Below are 17,581 nucleotides of genomic sequence, written 5' to 3'. Positions count from 1 at the left end.
AGAGCACGGCTACTGTCTCCAGAAGTGGGGCAGGGCACCCAGTCCTCGTCCAGCTCAGCCCAGTGTCCTGGTGGGCAGGCTCAGAGGGTTTGGCACACCAGATGGGACAGTTTTGATGCGGTGAGCAAGGAGGCAAGATTTCAAAGTGATTCCTCTCGTTTTGTCCAGGGCTCACCGTGTGTGGCTCATAGATTTTTATAAAAGTCAACCAAAGGGCCACAGAGAAGAGAGAAGGAAGGAGGGAGGAAAGGAAGGAAGGAAGGAAGGAAGAAGAGAAAGAAGGGAGGAAGGAAGCAAGGGAGGGAGGAGGGAGGAAAGAAAGAAGGAAAGAAGCCATTTATTCATGAGGCCCAAGGGCCGGGGACAGAGATGCAGTCACAGGCAAGTGCAGCCTGATGGGGAGAGATGACAGCCCCGCAGAGCTGTGCAGAGAGAGCCTGTGCAGAAGTCTCAATGTGCTCCCCTCCGTCCCACAGGCTGCAGGCCACGGGTGTCAGCAACTCGAGTGGAAGATGAGCTGTCCCCAGCACGGCCTCCCCTGGGCTCCCTGAGAGCAAAGGCGGTCACAGGTTACAGTGGAGAGGTGCAAGCAAGGCTGCGGGATGTCAGCTGAGAACTGGACTTGGTGGAGCTGGGGAGGTGGCAACAGGGGATCTGGATGACAGAGGCAGGAGGGGGACAGTAGGGCTGAAATCAGCAGAGGTAGCAAAGGTGGTAGCAGGTTTGGAAGGGAGGGTGGGAGGTCTCACCTGGGGCAAGAGGTTCAGCTGGACATGATGTGCGTGACAAATGCTGAAAAGAAGGAAGGAGTGAGCAGCAGGGCTTCGGCCCTGTGTAGCCAAAGGTGGCGACTTAGGATCCTAACGCCCCGCTCCCGCCAGCAGACTCCCTGCCCTGCTGAGTTCACCTTTGTAGTTGACGCAGCCATTGGAGTCCTCTTGCCCAGCCATCAACTTCTCCACCTCATCTTCTGTCAGCCTCTCACCTGGCAGGAGTGGAAAGCTGAATCAGCACTGTTGAGGTGTGAAGGGTGGGGGGCCCCCTGAGCCCCGCTGGATGGTGGGTGTGCCTCTCCAGTATTCCCACACCTCATATTGGTACACACAAGACCTGGGCTGTCACCCTTATTTCTGAAACCAGAAGAATCAGTGACAAGTCAAAAAGGGCAAGGCCTGGGGTGCAGGCCTGGCACTCTCTCCGAGCCTGGGCTCTGTCCGTAACAGTGCCATCTTGCTGTTCAGGCCACCAGCACATACTGTCCCCTGTCCTCAATAGGCTGGCGGGACTCCCTCCATCAGGAGTAGGCCAGGTCCCCCATCTCCCTGGAAGCAGTCCGTCGGGGCAGCCCTTCAAGGCTAGAGGAAGGACACCTAAGATAGAGCTGGGGACCTTAGGGGATGACCATGGAGGGTACCAAGAGACACCACCACTGCTCCCCAGACAAGTCTGGAACTTTCCCGCCTCTGTGCTTTTGTATGTGCTGTGTTGCTTCCCCCACTGGAATGCCCACTGCAGTTTCCCTCACACCTCCTAGCCCCCAGTCTCACACACACACACAAAACCCCAGAGACCAGCACAGGGCTGAGCACACAGTAGGCACTCAGTAAATGTCTGGTGCAGGAACAGTTCACTGCGCAGACACAATTGGTGCTCGATGAACATTTGCTGTAGGAAAACTTCTCTTTGAGAAAGGAGCGCTCCTGCCAGCCAGGCACCTGACAGCGGGGGTCAAGATGCCCAAGAGGCAGGCACAGTACCTCTTCGGCTCTGGAATTTGACCTTGAGGCAATGAACACAAGGACTGGATTGATCCCCCTGGATGTACCGCCCTGCCCCACCCTGTCCCCAGAGCTGTTCCTATCCCCCTCCAGTTCTGTGAGCTGCACCGGCTGGCTTTCTTTATTCCCCACCTAAATTTCTAAATTCCCCACATTTCTGTCTCCTGCCATCGAGGCACCTTGACTGCATCACCCTCCATTTCACAAGTGAGAAACAGGCCCGGTGGGTGACGGAGTGGTTTCCCCCGGATGCCCCAGGAAGGAGAGAGTGGGGTGGGGAGGAGGCTGCCCTCACCCAGCGTGGCCAGCACGTGGCGGAGCTCGGCGCCCATGACCGTGCCATTGCCCTCCTTGTCGAAGACCCGCAACCCCTCCACAAAGTCCTCGAAGGTGCCCGTGTCCTTGTTCTTGGAGATGTGCTGGAGCATGGGCAGGAACGTGTCAAAGTCCATCATCTTGGAGTTAAGCTCTGGGGAGAGATGGCCCAAGCATCAGGCTCGGAGGGGAGATGGGCATCCCTCCCCTGTGTCTGGCAATGAGGAGCTATTGCCCTCACCCAGCCCCCAATGCACTCTACGCCAGTCTGTCATTTACAAAGCACTCCACCATCACAAGGCACTTTACAGTCAACTGAGAAATGCATTATTCACATCGTCCTTTGCTGTTCACAAGGACAGTGGCACGACAGTGGGCTCCGACTAGCACCTCTGCTCTTCTTTGGGGAACAGTTCTCGCTAGCGTCTCTCGATTTTTCTTATCAACCCCGCTCTCCCCACACCTGTGATTGGTCGAGAGCAGCTGGGCCGATCAGAGACCTTCTCTGGGACTTCCGCACCTGTGGCGAGGGCTTGGGTCTCACTCCTCCTTGGGGCAAAGCAGGCAACCCTCTCTGGCCATGGTGGTGAGGGAAGCTGACCCTGCCCCACAGAGGGATGCCCAGGAGGCCGGGAAGGACAGGGAGAACATATGGGATGCTGAGGCCAGACACGGCCTGGCCTGCCCTCACACCTGCTGCTGAAGCTAGTTCGCGCTGTTGTCAGTCCCCTACGACCAGGAGGCCTGGCAAATAGGCGTGGGGTCAGATGGTACAGGAACCCTCACTGCTCGTCACCTTGCCAGCATCACCTGAGACTGGCCTCCAGGTCCTCCTCCAGACAGCGGGAGGATGTTAGGAGAATGCACAGCAGGGGAGTTCCCGTGTTGTCCCACCAGCGATGGCAGCCCACCCTGGGGGTCTCCCCCGGGACTGGCCCTAATGGGGACACGTCTCAGGCCGGGCGTACCAACCTTCCTGCTTCGGCTTCCCTAGGACTCGGAGCACCTCGGCCTGTGTAGGGTTCTGGCCCAGCGCCCGCAGGACATCCCCACACTGCCCATACGTGATCTTCATCTCACACTTGGGTGTGCGGTCGTACAGCATGAAGGCTTCCTTGAACTCTGCCGGGAGAGGGCGTGAGCTGCGGACACTTCTAGAGTCAGCCCCCCCGACTCGCCCCACACTGCAGGGGAGGACTCTCAGCCTGGGGGACCCGGGCCCCAACCCTGCAGCCCCTGGCTCAAAACCCCCACTCACCTTCAATCTGCTCCGGCGTAAACTCGATCTGAAAGGAGACCCCCAAAGATTCTGAGTGTCTGGTTCAGAGGATGGGGCCAGGCGTCCTCCTGGTGCCTCCACGCCCAGACCAGGCCTCAACCCCTCAGCTGCCCCAACCCGTCCACATTCCAGGATTCCAGCTTCCACTGCCCAGGACCTCCTGCAGTCCATCTTGACTCCCTCCTGCCTCCTTACCCCTCCCGCCATCCCACCTGAGGACCTTGGGTCTGCAAGTGCCCAGACCCTGACCCCAGGTAGGCCTCATCAGGGGAAGTGGTGAGGAGGGAGGCCTGGTGCCCTGAATCCCCAGCCCGGGGTGGGCCTTACCTGAGGCCCCTGGTGCTGGACAGACGTGCCTGAAGCACAGACTGGCTTTGCCAGCTCTGCCAGGCCTGGGGCCCAGTGGGTAGACTGTCCACATAAGTGAGATGGGAGGCCTCATCTCACCAGGGCGGGGGCGGGAGGAGGAAAGGCGAGGGGGCAGGCCGCAGAGCCCTGTCACCATGAGAACATATTTGCAGGAGGGGGTGTGTGTGCGATGTGCATGTGCGTTCGCACACCTGTGTGTGCATCTGTTTGCATGTGTCTGCCCCCCACAGAGCCCTCAAGGCTGGGCACTTTCACTCACGTGGCCCTGCCTACACCTGAGTCTTACACAGTCCTGTCCATAAGCGCAGGGCAGCCCCCAGCGTGGCACAGCAGGGGGCCAGGGCCCAGCGGTTGAGTGTTTGCTGAGGCCACATCGGGGCCACCTGAGGTCAGGAGGCCTCCTGGGACCCGGTTTCCCCCTCCTCACTTGGATACCAGGTCTATTTTTATCACTGCAGTCACTCGCCCCAAGGTCAAGGTCGCACAAGGGAAAGGAGCTTGGGGGAGGGGGACTTGACTGGCGCCTCTCCCACTGCTGCTCCCTTGGAGTCCCCTCCACCAACCTCAGTAGTGCACACCAGTGCAGAGGGGGATCCTGCCCCTGTCACCCTGCTGGGCTGTCCCTCCCAACCCTCTGGCTTAGCCCTGTGTTGGGAAGACCAAGTTGTTTCTCCTGGCGCCCCCGAGAGCTCTCTCCACCAAGAAGCCTGCTGAGATTACGGGCCCTGGGCCCCCCCGCACAGCTTTCTGCAGGGGTCACGGGAGAGGCCTCACTAGTTCCTCTGCTCAGAGGGGAGTCTGTGCAGCCTCGGATCCGGTGAGACCACACAATGCCACCTTGGGCCCTAGGGTTGGCTGACCCTCACCAGGGGGCCTGTGGGACATAAACCTGGGGTCTGGGGATGGTCAGGAGTCAGAGTCAACTCCACGGAGCACTTGCCATGAGTGGTTCCCAACAGCCTGTGAGGAGGACTTATTGTCCCATTTTATAGCTGAGGAAACTAAGCCTTAGAGCAGTGATGGGAATGGAGCAGAGTTGGGATTTGAGCCCGTGTATTGAGGGACAAGGTAGGTGCCTCCAGGAAGGGCTCAGGAATGGAGATGGACCTGTGCAGATGGGCTGCAGGTCTCGCTGGGGACCGTGAAGGGCTGGGAGGGCTCCATGGGGCCCCTCAGCCAGCAGCCAGGGCAGCAGTGGCCAGTGGCCAGCCGAGAACAGGCAACGGGCAGGACATGGGTACGTGCCACTATGCAGATGCCGCAGGTGGGACTCATGGCTCGTTCTCCAGGTTTAGACTCTGAGAAAGGCTTTCAAGCCAAGCCAGGGAAGGGCTCCTGGGGCCACTGGTCACAGTTCCAAGACCAGCTTCCTCCATGACCTACCCAGACTGGCTCAGTATCGCCAGCTCAAAGCTGAGGCCCCACCAGCTCTGGGGCTCAGGGACCTTGGCAGGGGTGAGTGTGACCCAGACTGGGCAGGAGCCCTGCTTCCCTTTACTCCCCACCCTGTCCACCCTGGGGAACTTGGTATGGACTTAAGACCCCACAGCTGGACAAGAAAGATCCCTGCCTGGCTGTGGGGGTGAGGGGCACAGGCAGGTCCAGGATTCCCCAAGGATGTGAGGTCCAGGGAAAAGGACAAGGGAGAGTCAGTTTCCAACCACCAAAAAGATAGTCCCTTCAGCAGCACTGGGGGAGTCCTGCCTGATGTCTGACCACCCTCCCTCCTGCTGCAGCCCTCCTGATGCCTGAAGCTTCCAGCTTCAGTTCAGTACTCACTTTCTGGAGCCTGGTCTTCCACGGGGTAGATCCACTGACCTACCCTGCCCTTCCCACGGAAACCCAGCTCCCACACCCACCTTGACCTTGGAGGCATCGAACTCAGGTTCCTTGGGGGGCTCTGGTACAGGTGCGGGTGCAGGTGCGGGAGCTGGAGCTGCCTTGGCGCCTGCCTTGGCGTCATCCTTCTTGGGCTCTGGCTTTTTGGGAGCCATGGAGCTTGTAAGCAGAGAGGGACGTGGAGAGAAGGAAGCAGAGAGCCGGGTAGGTGAGCCTTCCCGTAACCAGCCTTTATCCTGCCTGGACACCTCATGACCCCAGCCCCACCCCTGCAGGGCACAATGGGGACAGAGCCATAAAAGGACATTGGCTAGGCTCAGTGGCTATTTTGGGGCCTGGGGGGGCATTGTTCAGTCTCAGGAATGGGTGGGGGAGAGGGAGGGCTCTTCATTCCTCCCAATCACCTGTTGGGAAGAGAGCGGGGGAGGGGAGGACAGAGGTCGGTGCTCAGCCCCCACACACACCCTCAAAAGCACGCGCACATACGCAGGGGCCCTGCTGTCCCTCAGCAGGTCAATAAACTGAAAGGGTGCAGAAGGTTGCACCGAGCATGTATTGTGTGTTGTGTTGGGGGCAGGAGGACTGGGCACCCCTTGAGTTAAACTTCCCATCTGTGCATCGAATTCCCATGTGTCTGTGCCCGTGTGTCTACACGGAGGGGGAGAGGGAGGTCTGCGTGTGTCCATGTGTGTTGTCTCCGTTTGGCTGGGTGTTTGTATGCAGAGAGGGTCTCTGTGTATCTATGGTGGGAGGGTCTGTGTCCACGTGGGGGATGACCTACTCCAGTCCGCGGGTGTTGCTTCTGTGTGCTTGTGTCTGGGTGTTTATCATGCCTGCGTGAGTGTCTGGTCATGGCTTGCAGGCAGCTGCAGCCCGTCTCTGAGAACACCCTAAATGGCAGTAGGATGGGGTCTGCTCCTTCGAGGGCGGTCACCCAGCCTAGTTCAACAGCCAAGCAGCCTCCACAGCCTCCCGCATCCGCACCTGCCTGACCCTGAGGTCGGTTTCTTGGTTTCACCCTCACTTCCTATTGCCCCTCTTCCACAGCTCCCTGCGACCCACTTTCCCCACACACCCCAGGGCCTGCTCCCCGCCAGACCCTTGCACACACTGCACCCTCTGCTTGCAGCATTCAAGGCTCGGCCGCACTGCACCCTCCTCCAGGAAGCTGTTTCCACTGCCCCATGTTGCCCTCTGCTGACACTTTTGGTGGGGTCCTGAGAGGGTCTGCCTCTCTGAAGGACCCCAGGGCACTGGAAGAGGTTTGCCTCCCAGGTGCCCAGTCCCCAGTTCCTACCCACAATGCCACCCCAGATGGCAGTGACAGAGGGCAGCCTGGCTGGTCTACCATTTCAGGAGTTGGGGGGAGGAGGGAAGGCTGAGGTGGCGTAAGGCCCTTCCAGGCACAGAACTCGGAGAGTGGGGACATCTTGCAAACACATTGGCCTCCATTCCTTGCCCAGTGTGTGTGCCGGGGGGGGTGGGGGGGGTGGGAAGGAGGTGTTCCCTATTATTTTTAAATGCCTGGAGCCTTTGATAGAAACTTCAGAGGCATTGCCCCTTCTCCTGGCCCCCGGGGATTTCCCAGGTGTAGGGAGGCACCGTGGGTGGAGCCTGAGGTGAAGCTTCACTTGGGCCTCTACCTGGATGCCCCCAACGTCCCCCTGCTGAGCCCAGGTCCCTCTCATCCTGTCACTCAGCCTCATGGTGAGGGGAACAGCAGTCCAGGGACAGGGCTGGGTCCCCTCCTAGCTGGAACACAGGACATTCCTCCCCTCATCTGGAGGGCAGAACACCCCACATCTGGAAATCTGACAACATCCGGCGCTGGGGGAGAGGCAAGTTTTTCACTTTTCTTCCAGATGTTTGGCAAGAGTATTAAGAAAGAAAGGGGTGGAGGAGGATCCTCAGAGACCAGCCAGAAATACCACAAGAGGAGAAGGCAGACAGAGGGGGACACAGAGAGAGAGACCTCTGGGCGGCCCCATCACCCAGACCTGCTGACCCTCAGGACAACTGACTCTGGACACCCTCGAGGGCTCCCACCAGCCACAGGCACAGCCAACAAGACACCACCCAATCCCCTTTCACTCATCATGGGGGAAACCGAGGCCCAGAGCCTTGGACATCCACAGGGGTGCCCAGAACACCGCTCTCACTGTTGCATCCACACACAATTGCTATCCCTTGGAAACCACTCAGCATCAGTGGGAACAGGAGTAGATGAGTGACATGGGCCTCCTGAGGCTTGGTTCCCAGGTTTGCAGGCTCATGCAGCCTGCTACAGCCACACAGAGCCATCTTCCTCTGCTTGGGGAGGGGGTGTCTTGGTCCTCTTCCCTCGAGCACAGGGCACATATGGTCCTATAGTGGGGACGCCGTGTACAGAGCCATCCTCCACTCCCTCCCCAGGGCTCAGATGGGCCTTTGACTGTCCGAGCTCTGGCTCCTGGGAGCAGCAGTGCCCTAGGCTCACCCCACAGGGCCACTCTCAACCCATAACTAATGCCTAGACCCCAGCAGGGACTCTGCAGGGATCACCCCCCTTGACTGCCAGCAACATGCCTGCCGAGGACAGGAGGAAATTAAGGGGTGGGCAGGTGGGCAGGCAGGTGGACAGGAGAGGGGACTTAGTGACAGGGAGAGGCAGGCACTGGGTAGCAAAGACGAGCCACACAAGGCTTGGCACTCACCTCTCTCTCCCAGGTCCCAGCCTGGGCTCCATGCCCCTTGGGAATGACAGCCCAGCAGACAAGATCCTGGCAGAGCCTGCGGGGAGAGACAGGGGTCTGGATCCCTCTTCTTTGACTCCCCCAGCTCCATGGTCTGAGTTGTGGCCCAGTCTGATGCAGACAGCACATCCCAGAGCCCTCTCTGGGGGCAGCCACCTTACCTCCCCCTCCCCCCCCTGAGGAAACTGTGGGCCCTGACTTCTGAGGAGCCCATGAGCAGAGGCAGGAGACCCCTGGCCACACTGGCCTCCTTCTTTCTAGCGCCCCCATGCCTTTGCAGAGGCTTTCCTCCCTCTGGTGCCCTTGTCTGGGACCCTGGCCATGGCTTGTTCCTTGTCACCTCTGGGTCTCAGTGAGATGTCACCTCCTACGAGAAGCCTCCTCAGACTACCCTGGACCTGCTCCCTCTGCCCTGCCTCTCAGCTGGACTCCCCATCCTTGCACACCCTAAAACGAGCTGTTTCCCTGTTATCTTGTCTCTTATGTGTGTCCCCCCTCCCATGAATGTCAGCTGGCATAGGAGGAGTTTTTGGTCTTCCATGGCTGTATATCCGTAGGGTCTAGAACAGAGCCTGGTACACAGGAGGCACTCCATAAATGTCAGAGGAGCAAATGTCCCAAACATCTCAATTTACCCACCTCTCACAGGGGGACCGGAACGCTTTTCTGAACCCCATCTCTGGAGTAAGGCAAGGGGAGATTTGCGGATTGACTGACAGTACTTGTGTCTGCCGGGGGCACCCCGGACAGCAATGCAGCCATCGCTGCCCCTCAGCCCGCCTGCCGCCTCCCTCCACGCAGGCCTGCTCTTCATGCCACTCCCCATCCGTTGCTAAGACTCCTCTCAAGAGCCTGAAGTGGTAGGGACGACCGGATGGCATAGGCAGTGACTTGACCATGAGGACCAGCCAGCAGGGGGCGTAAAAGGGATAGGAACTGGTCTTTGGATCCTGAACCCAAACCCCAGAAACCAGGATCCCAACCCAGATCCCAGACTGCAAATCTGGAACCTGGAACGCCAAACCCAGACCACAGACCCGGGCCGCAGAATCCGAACCCCAAACTTAGGTCCTGGAACTCAGAGCCCAGGACCAGATTCTGCTCTGGGGACCCAGACTCCAAAACCTAGGATGCCAAAGCCAGACCTTCAACCCGGACTCCAAACCCTAGACAGCAGGCCCAGGACCCAGGACTCTAAACCCAGACTCCAGGCCCGTAAACCCAAACCTAGACCCCAGACCCTGGACCCAGGACAGGGGCTGCTGGTTTTCCAAATGGGCACTGCCTCCTGCCCTGTGGAGACGAGGGTGGAGCAGGGGAGGGGTTAGCTCTTGGCTAACAGCAGGGGTGAGTGCTTGGCAGACCTTCCTGCTAGCGTTCAGAGGGGAATGAGGAATGTCCCTCATCCTGTCAGAGCCAATTTGGGGAACTCAGAATACGGTGGCCACATGGAGGGAATGGTGGGGAGTGAGGAGAGGGATGGATAGGTGAGGCCTGGCTATCCCCTGGGCCCAGGAACCAAAGTCAGGGAAGGAGGGTCAGGCTCCCCACGTGCCCTTGTCCCCCTGGCCACAGGCTCCTCAGACTGCCCTGGCCCGCCCAGGACCGCCCCTCCTGTCCAAAGCCTTTGGGCTGGGACGCAGGCCCAAACTTCCCGGAGGAGTCAAGAACGTGGCCTGGGCCAGACCCAGAGCCTTAGAAGTAGGTCAGATGTTGCTGTGCAGCAGGTCCTGGGGACCCCATCTGGGCATGGGCAGGCCCACGGGCTGCAGCTCACCCACCAGGGCACCAGCGTGTATTCACATAGATGTGGACTCACCACTACACGCCCATAAATACAGACCCTACACAGGGCCACTAGTTCCTGCCCAACTGCTCAGATGAGGGGACTGAAGCCCCAAGAGGGGCAGGAGCTGCCCAGCAACTCTGGATAGAGGTGGCACAAGGCAGCCACGAGGACCCAGAGAAGGAGAGGAATTTCGGCACCATCCCACGCCCCTGGAGCCTTGGGTGAAAGTCTGACTCCAAGGAGGACTTCCCAGCAGAGCTGCTCTGCCACCAACAGGATGTGGCCTGCTTCCCGGAGGCACAGCCCCAGGCCTTGAAAGATGGGAAGGAGTGGCCAAGGGGGAGGCAGGAGACTTCATATGCTCTTGTGACCCAGGCCGGTCCTGGTTCCTTTTGTCCTCAGTTTCCCCATCTGTACAATGGCCATGGGTGGGGCAAAGTGATCCTGAGTTCGAAAGACAGTCACTGCCCCTGAGCAGTGATGAGCCCGTCCTCGCCACCCCCATGCCACACACAGACAACTCTGTCCTCAGCAGGCCAAACACACCCCTCAGGCCCCTCCTCCTGCCCACTGTGCTGACGGGGACCAGATGCTCCAACCTTGTGGTTCTGGGGGTGGGGGTGGCAGGGCCCAGCGGGCTGGCAGACAAGCCCTGGGTTTGGCCCAGGGACCTATAATCAGCTCCTGCCCCTCTGATCCCGGCCCAGGACTGACGCTTGGGGCTGTGGTGTTCTGGCCGGCTGTGGCCACGGCCGCTATATTTGGGAGCCCAAATGAGGATGAGGGAGGGGTGGGCAGGCAGGAGCCTCCAGGGACCAGTGTCTCATGGGGGACAGGGTGGGGGACACTGTTGGCCAGGCTTGTTCCCTTAAGGAAGGAGGGCACAGCCTTGACTTCAGGCGCCCAATCTGAGGGGCGTGCTCTGCTCTCAAGGGCCTGGCCTGGGGGTCATCATCCCTGCCCTCAATGGCTGGTCTAAGGAGGTAGATTGAAAGTCTGAGTGCATGAGAAAGGGGAGGGGGGTGCTGACAAGATGAATGGGAGTGGGAAAAAGGCTCTCAGAGGGCGAGGTATGGGGCAGAGGGGTCTGAGATGCGAGGGATAGGAGCAGGGTGCGCCAACATGCTTCGCAAAGGGTTGGAGAAAACAAAGGCCGGAAGCCGGGGTCCAAGGGAAGGGAGTGAGGTGCAGCCCTAGCCCTGGCTTCCCGGTTCTGCCTGCTGGTGTAGCTTCTAGAGGGGCCCAGCCCATCCCCCAGCATGGCCTGCGGCCTCTCTGAACTGCCCTGGACATTCCCCGCCGTTGGGCCAAACCCTGTACTCTCCCACCAGCAGTTTCCCAAAGAGCAAATATTTATTGTCCTTGGAAGAAAAAAAAGAGTCCCCTTTTAGGATCAGGGTCTGGGAGCTGCTACTGAGGCTTGCAGGGGTTCAGCAGCGGCCTGAGATGACCAGAAACCCCACCTAGAGGCTGAAGGCAGAGGAAGGAGGATGAGCTGGCTCAGAGGAGAGGGGCCGTGGCTGCCCCAGGCTGCTGGGCGGGGGCTCTGCCCAGATCTCCATCTCTCCAAAATTTCCCCAGAGTAGGTCTGAGGGTGTACAGACTCTGTCCCCACGTTATGAGGTGTGAACGTGTGTGTGAGCGGGTAGATGTGTGCAGTCTGTGTGTGCTCAGATGCATCACTGTGGGCAGGAGGATGGGAACACATGTGTGATCCTGTGGGCGTGTGTCACACGAGGCTGTGACCACATGTGTGTAGGAGCACGCCTGGGCACTCCTGGCTCTGTGTGCGTGTCCATCTGGGAGCTTGTTCATCTGTTGGCATGGGGCGGGGTAGGGGCATGTGGACACAACCTCTGTTGAATGGCCAATTCAGTCAAAAATGCAAGTAAATTTAGCAGAGGAAAAAAACCCTGTCAGTCAGACGAGGAGTCTGAATTGGGTGGTTGTTTGACTGGATGGACCAACTGTCTCAGGCAAACAGTTTGCGCTGGCTGGGAGGAGGAACTAGCTCCCCTGGGCCATCATGGAGAAACTGGAGACGGGGACCCCAACTACGGCAGAGACCGACACACAGAGACCACGACAGAGACAGAGGTGGGGACAGATTCAGAAAGAGGGGAGGGAGGGTTGTTGAGGAGGACCAGAGACAAAGGGAGCGCCCAGGGCAGGATGGAGCTTCCCAGAGCCTACAGACAATGCATGTGCACACAGCCCTCTGGCCCCCAGTCCCAGCTGCAAGCCCCGTCGAGAGCAGATTCATTCTTTCCTCTCACTCACCCTCAAGCAGCCCAAGCTGGGCCAGAAGGGGGCACCAGACTGGGATGCAGGAAGGGAGGGTGGGATGGGCAGCTATGACAAGGAGACAGTGACAGGAATGAAGGCAGTGCAGGGGACCGGGATGGCAGTGGTGGAAGTGAAGGCAGGAGGTGATGGTAGTGATGACAGCAGAAGAGGGAAAGGTAGCTGGGAGAGCCTCCCTCCCTGTCCCCTTGCAGACCACACCTAGCTGTGGTGGCCCCACAGACCCAGGGTTGTCCCCAGCCCACCCCACCGAGCACCAGCTGTGTCCTTGCCTCCAGTGGCCACACAAACACCCTCTGTGGCTCAGGGTGTGGAGCTGCATTGCAAATGGCCCAAGCCCCCAGCCAGGAATAGTCAGGGTCAATTGCTGTACCTGCCTGTGTGGCTATTTAGGTATCTGCCCGCCCACCCGGTGTATTCACGTCTAAAGTACAACACACACATGCACACTCACACACACACACACACACTCACTCACAGGATACCCCAGTCAGGCTAACCCACCCCCGGTGTGTGTCTGTGTCTGTCTGAAGATACCTACTGGTCCCTGGACACCCCTCACGTCACCTGGTCCCTTTCTACCAACACGGGGGCCAACAGGGACCACACTGAAGTGTGTATGTGCACCCATGCACACATACATACTCACGCACTCGCAGTCACTCAGGAACCCCACCCACGGGTGCTTGGACCCAGAGCAGGCACACTCCTATGCACACATCTTTAAACACAAACCCTCACACTCCATAGATGCCTTTGTGCACGCACACCTTCATACACAGGTGCACAGGCACTTTGCCCGCACGTTCCCTTTGCGTGCGTACATACACGCATTCACATGCCTCTGCATACACATACCCCTACCGCATCACACCTTCAAGCTCACGGTATAGGAAGAGCTCTGGGTGGGAATTAGGAGTGCTGGGAAGGAGGAGAAAGGCCGAGGGCAATAGCAATCAGGGAACCACGGCAGGCCTGCCTGGTGAGGTGTGGGTAGGTGGCAGTGTGAGGGCACGTATGTGTGTGAGTTTGAACGTGTGGGTCCAGTATTTGGAACCTTTCCACTGCCTCCTCTCCAAACCCCTTGGAGGGCCATCCCCACCCCCACCCTGCTCACAGAAGGAAATAGAGGCCAGAGCAGAGCAGCTGGGCCTGGGGAGGTCAGCGTCCCCAAGTTTGGGGCTTGCAAGCCTTAGCATCTGTGTTGTTCTTGGAACACCCAGGCCAGATAAGGACTGGGGTCAGAGCTCGGCTCTCGTGGGAAAGGACTCTCTGGAAGGCTCCCGACCCATTCCTTTCCCAGATGTTGGACCCCAGAGCAGGCAGCAGGAGGGCAAAGGGGATGGCTGGGGGACAGGTAGGGCCCCATCATGCTGGGCTGGAGAACTGGAGGGGGTCCACAGCAGATTCAGATTCACAGATGCCCAGGAATGTGCAGTGACCCCTCAAACCAGCCCAGGAACCTCCAATTGTTGGGCCTGGAGCAGACAGAAAGGGATGATACCAGACTCCCTGCTCTCTGCACAATCTGGACTTGAGACCCTCTGCTCCAGGGAGGCTCATTAGGTTCTGCAGCCAGGGCTAATGGTCAGAGACTCGGTGCCTGAGAAGTCTGCAGCTTAGCTGGATGGAGAGGCTGTTTTGAGGAGATGGATGGAGTGCTGGGGGACATTAAAGCACCATGTCCCATCCAAAGCAAATCCAGGTGCTGGTCCTGGGATTGGTTATCGGAGCCAGCAGGGGACCCAGTTCTGGTCCTAGTCCCATCACTGACTCCTAGAGACTCTTGCCCTCTGGAGACCACAGTGTTCACACCTGTACAATGGAGTGGGGTCTTAGGTCAGCTCAGCAGACACACAGTCCCCCCAACACAGTCAGTTTGGGGCATCTTCGGACCTGAGTCTCCTCCTTCCCCCACTTGCACCAACCTTTGCCCCCTGCCCAGGTCTCAGTGCCTCGGAGAAGGCTGGAGCTTCTTTGCTGGAGCTTAGAGCCTAGAGTCAAGTCAACAAGGGAACAATCGGCTGGAATTCCGCATGAATACAGGGCTCATCCAAGGCTACAGATAATCGAGGAGGGACTGGGGGATTCCTGTGTCCCCTGGGATCCTTGCCTGACGGCAAGCCCCACCCCACTGAAGAGGGGCCCTGCCTTCGGGAGTCCTGGTCTGAGGGGATAAGCAGGAACCTCTCTGGTAGGTGTAGCAGGCCCCTCCCCCAGCGCATCCCCCACCTAGCCTGCCTGCAGCTCCCTGCCTGACCTATAATCACTGTAGATGCAGTTTGGGGTCAGGAACCATGAAGAGGAACCATTGACTGCATCAGTCAAGAGCCCTCACCACCTTCACACCCCCGCTGCCTGTCCCTGGGGTCCCCCCGAGCCCATCATCCCACTGAGAACAGAGGCCACAGGTTCAGATGGGCTGGCCTGGGCTGGAGCACTGCAGTCGGGCCCTCCCTGCAGCCCCAGGCCTCCCAAACTTCAGTCTCCCATCGAGGAGCTGGGCTCCAGTCCTGCCAGCTTGACCCTTGGGCTGCCCCCTGATTTGCTAAGAACTTTCCAATCCATCAGGTTTAATCTCCTAAGGCTCCCTGGAGAAGAACTTTCTAACAATGCACGACAAGAGACTCGTCCAGAGGCCAGAGGAGGTTCTTTCTGAGATCCTGGGATTCCCTCCTTCCTCTTGGGGAAACTGAGGCTCAGAAGAGGAAGGCTGTCTCCATAGCAACTGAGAGATAAGAGGGGCAAGGGGCGGGGAGAGTATTTGAAGTCCAAAGCTCCAGCCACTAATTCTCCCCTCCTGCAGAGACGTGGGACAAGATGATGCTTTTTTTCCTACCATGAAAGGCTCAGCAGGACCACAGAGATGACCCAGTCCCTGCCCTCAGGGCTCGCAGTCTATCAAGAGAGAGGCAAGAATCAAGAATCCGAGGTCTTACTGTGCTGGGGGCTCAGAAGCAGATCCAGGAAGACCTAGGAGACGTCTTACTGTGCTGGGGGCTCAGAAGCAGATCCAGGAAGACCTAGGAGAAAAGGGGACATTTGAAGGGTATATGAGACCCCCCCACAAGCCAAGAAGGGGAGGGCAAGTCAGACAGTGAGAAGCAGGGGTAGAGACTCACCAGGGTTCAGGCAATGGGAACCCCAGGGCAGCGGTGCCTGCAGGGAAGTGGCTCCCAGAAGTGGAGCCTCCAAGTCTCTGAGCCCAGCCCCGCACACAATAAGTTCTCAAGCGTCTGGGGAGTAAGTGATCTGATCCAGGGGGTCACAGGAAGGCGTCTGAGCAAAGGAGCGGCTCCATCAGGTCTGACCTTCCAGAACACTTTTCTTTCTCTCTCATCCCTCTCCTCTCTCTGCTAGGTGATCACGTCTTTGCCCCCGTCCGCCCCCCAAATAGCCCTCTGTGATCATGCTTAAATTGGAAAATATATGTGGAGCACTAAGTGGGAGGGGCGGAGGTGGCCACTCTTCCGTCAGGGACCCAGCTCTGCTCCCTGGGCCAGGAATGGCTTCCAGAGCCGGCTGTGGGGCAAAGGGTGTTGCAGAGGGGCGGCGTATGCTAGTTGGCCTGGAAGTCAGCACTCCTGTTCCCTGCCTCTGTACACCCACACCAGCTCAGGAAGGCAGGGAAGGAAAGGGGCGCAGTGGAGGTGGGGGGAGGCTAAACCACCTATGGAGAGAGCACGACTGAGTCCATAGTCGCCGGGGCTTCTGCTTCCCACCTGGGAAACAGGGCTTGAGGCTTTCATTCACTTCTGAAGAGGCAGAGGGGCCCCGGAGATGGAGCAGCGGCCCAGGGCAGGTAGGAGCTGTGTGTGTGACTTTGAGCTGCCTCTTGTCCTTACTGGGCCCAGCTGGTGACCAGTGCCCCCTCCAGCTCTGGGGAGGTCTCTGAGATATGCATAGCCATTCTTCTGTCACCCTGGAACCTCCTCCAAGGTGGCAACTCACCTGTCTCCATCTGGGGCCCTTCAGCCTCTTCCACAGCCTGAGAGGGCCCTGGGTGTTGGGAAGGGCTGGAGACCTGGTCTGGATGAGTTGGGTGACCTCTAGCATGCCATTGCCCCTCTCTGAACATCGTTCTCCCACACAGTTTTATAAACTTCCCCAAAGTACTTCCCCTTCTGGCCAGTTCAGCCACGTCCATGGCGCCTCTGGGCCAGCCTCTGTGCTGGGTGTCGGACAGCCAGGCAGACACAGCCCTGGTCCCAGCCCGAGATGTTCCCAGTGTCATTGCCAGTTCATTGCTTAGCTCAGCTAGCGTGCCCTGAGGCATTCAGGGTGAGAGGAAACTGAGGCCCAGAGAGATGGCCCAGCAGTCCCCAGATGGCCCAGTCTGAACAAGGACCACCCACATAGACGGTCCCTCCAGGCCAAGCAGGACCCAGTGTCAAGAACTAAGGGTCCCTCACCCAAGGTCTCCCCACCACCGACCCCAGGCAAGACCCAGTGTCTGAGCTAACCCCCTTCCCACTGCCTCCTCCTTCCTGGCCCCCTCATCCCTTCAAACCGCAGGGCCCATCCGGCCTCTGGAAAGCATGCCCAGGACCTCGGTGATATTTTGAGTTTAAGAAAACTTTGCAGTCGGCAGGAGCTCTTAAAGGTTATAAATAGCAGCAGCAGGAGCCCATGCCGGGAGAGGCGGAAACACGTGTCAAACACACATGGGAGGTGGCATTCCAAGGCACAGACCCCCTCCTCGCCACCACTAGGGACTCACCAGGCTTCAGTGGATTTTACAACCACCGGAGTGGGAAGTCACACCCCACCTGGAAGGTGTCTGGGAAAGGAGGCTCTGCTCTTGCCCCCAGCCAGGGTCCCTGAGCCATTGGCCAGGTCGCCCCGGGCACTTGGGGGCGCTGCTGAAAGGGGTCTGGGGTGGGAGGTCTTGCTCCTACCCTCTCCCTCTCTGCCCATCACGGGAACCCCGGGGGCTGAGAGGAGTTTCGGATTGTGTCCCCTCTAACCCCGGTCGGCATAAGCCCGGGGTAAAGAAGGGATTATTCCAAGGTCACACAGGAGCTGGGTAGGAGTCAGACCCCCAACCCACAGTTCTTTTCACCAAATGCTGCTGCTGCATCCCTTCCATTTTGGGGGACCACAGGACAACACCTTACCCCACCTGATTAAGTACAGCTGGAGGACTGTGTGGAGAGGCCCTTGATATGAGTCATCC

The 17,581-nt window shown here is 58.9% G+C and overlaps 1 protein-coding gene across 1 annotated transcript; it reads right to left on the bottom strand.

The window, feature by feature from the left end:
* Positions 1-763: 763 nt before the first annotated feature.
* Positions 764-5,735, bottom strand: MYL3 (myosin light chain 3; the record flags this gene model as incomplete). The annotated part of the gene is made up of 6 exons (XM_082847383.1): positions 764-792; positions 908-985; positions 2,074-2,247; positions 3,066-3,215; positions 3,352-3,379; positions 5,601-5,735. 6 exons carry the CDS (start codon positions 5,733-5,735, stop codon positions 764-766), a joined length of 594 nt encoding a protein of 197 aa, XP_082703509.1.
* Between the last annotated feature and the right edge of the window lie 11,846 nt (positions 5,736-17,581).

This window comes from Leucopleurus acutus (assembly GCF_964270905.1).
Source record: "Leucopleurus acutus genome assembly, chromosome: 10".
In the NCBI taxonomy this organism is placed as follows: domain Eukaryota; kingdom Metazoa; phylum Chordata; class Mammalia; order Artiodactyla; family Delphinidae; genus Leucopleurus; species Leucopleurus acutus.
The sequence above is the reverse complement of the archived record's forward strand: the minus strand, read 5'-3'. Positions and strand labels throughout refer to the sequence as shown.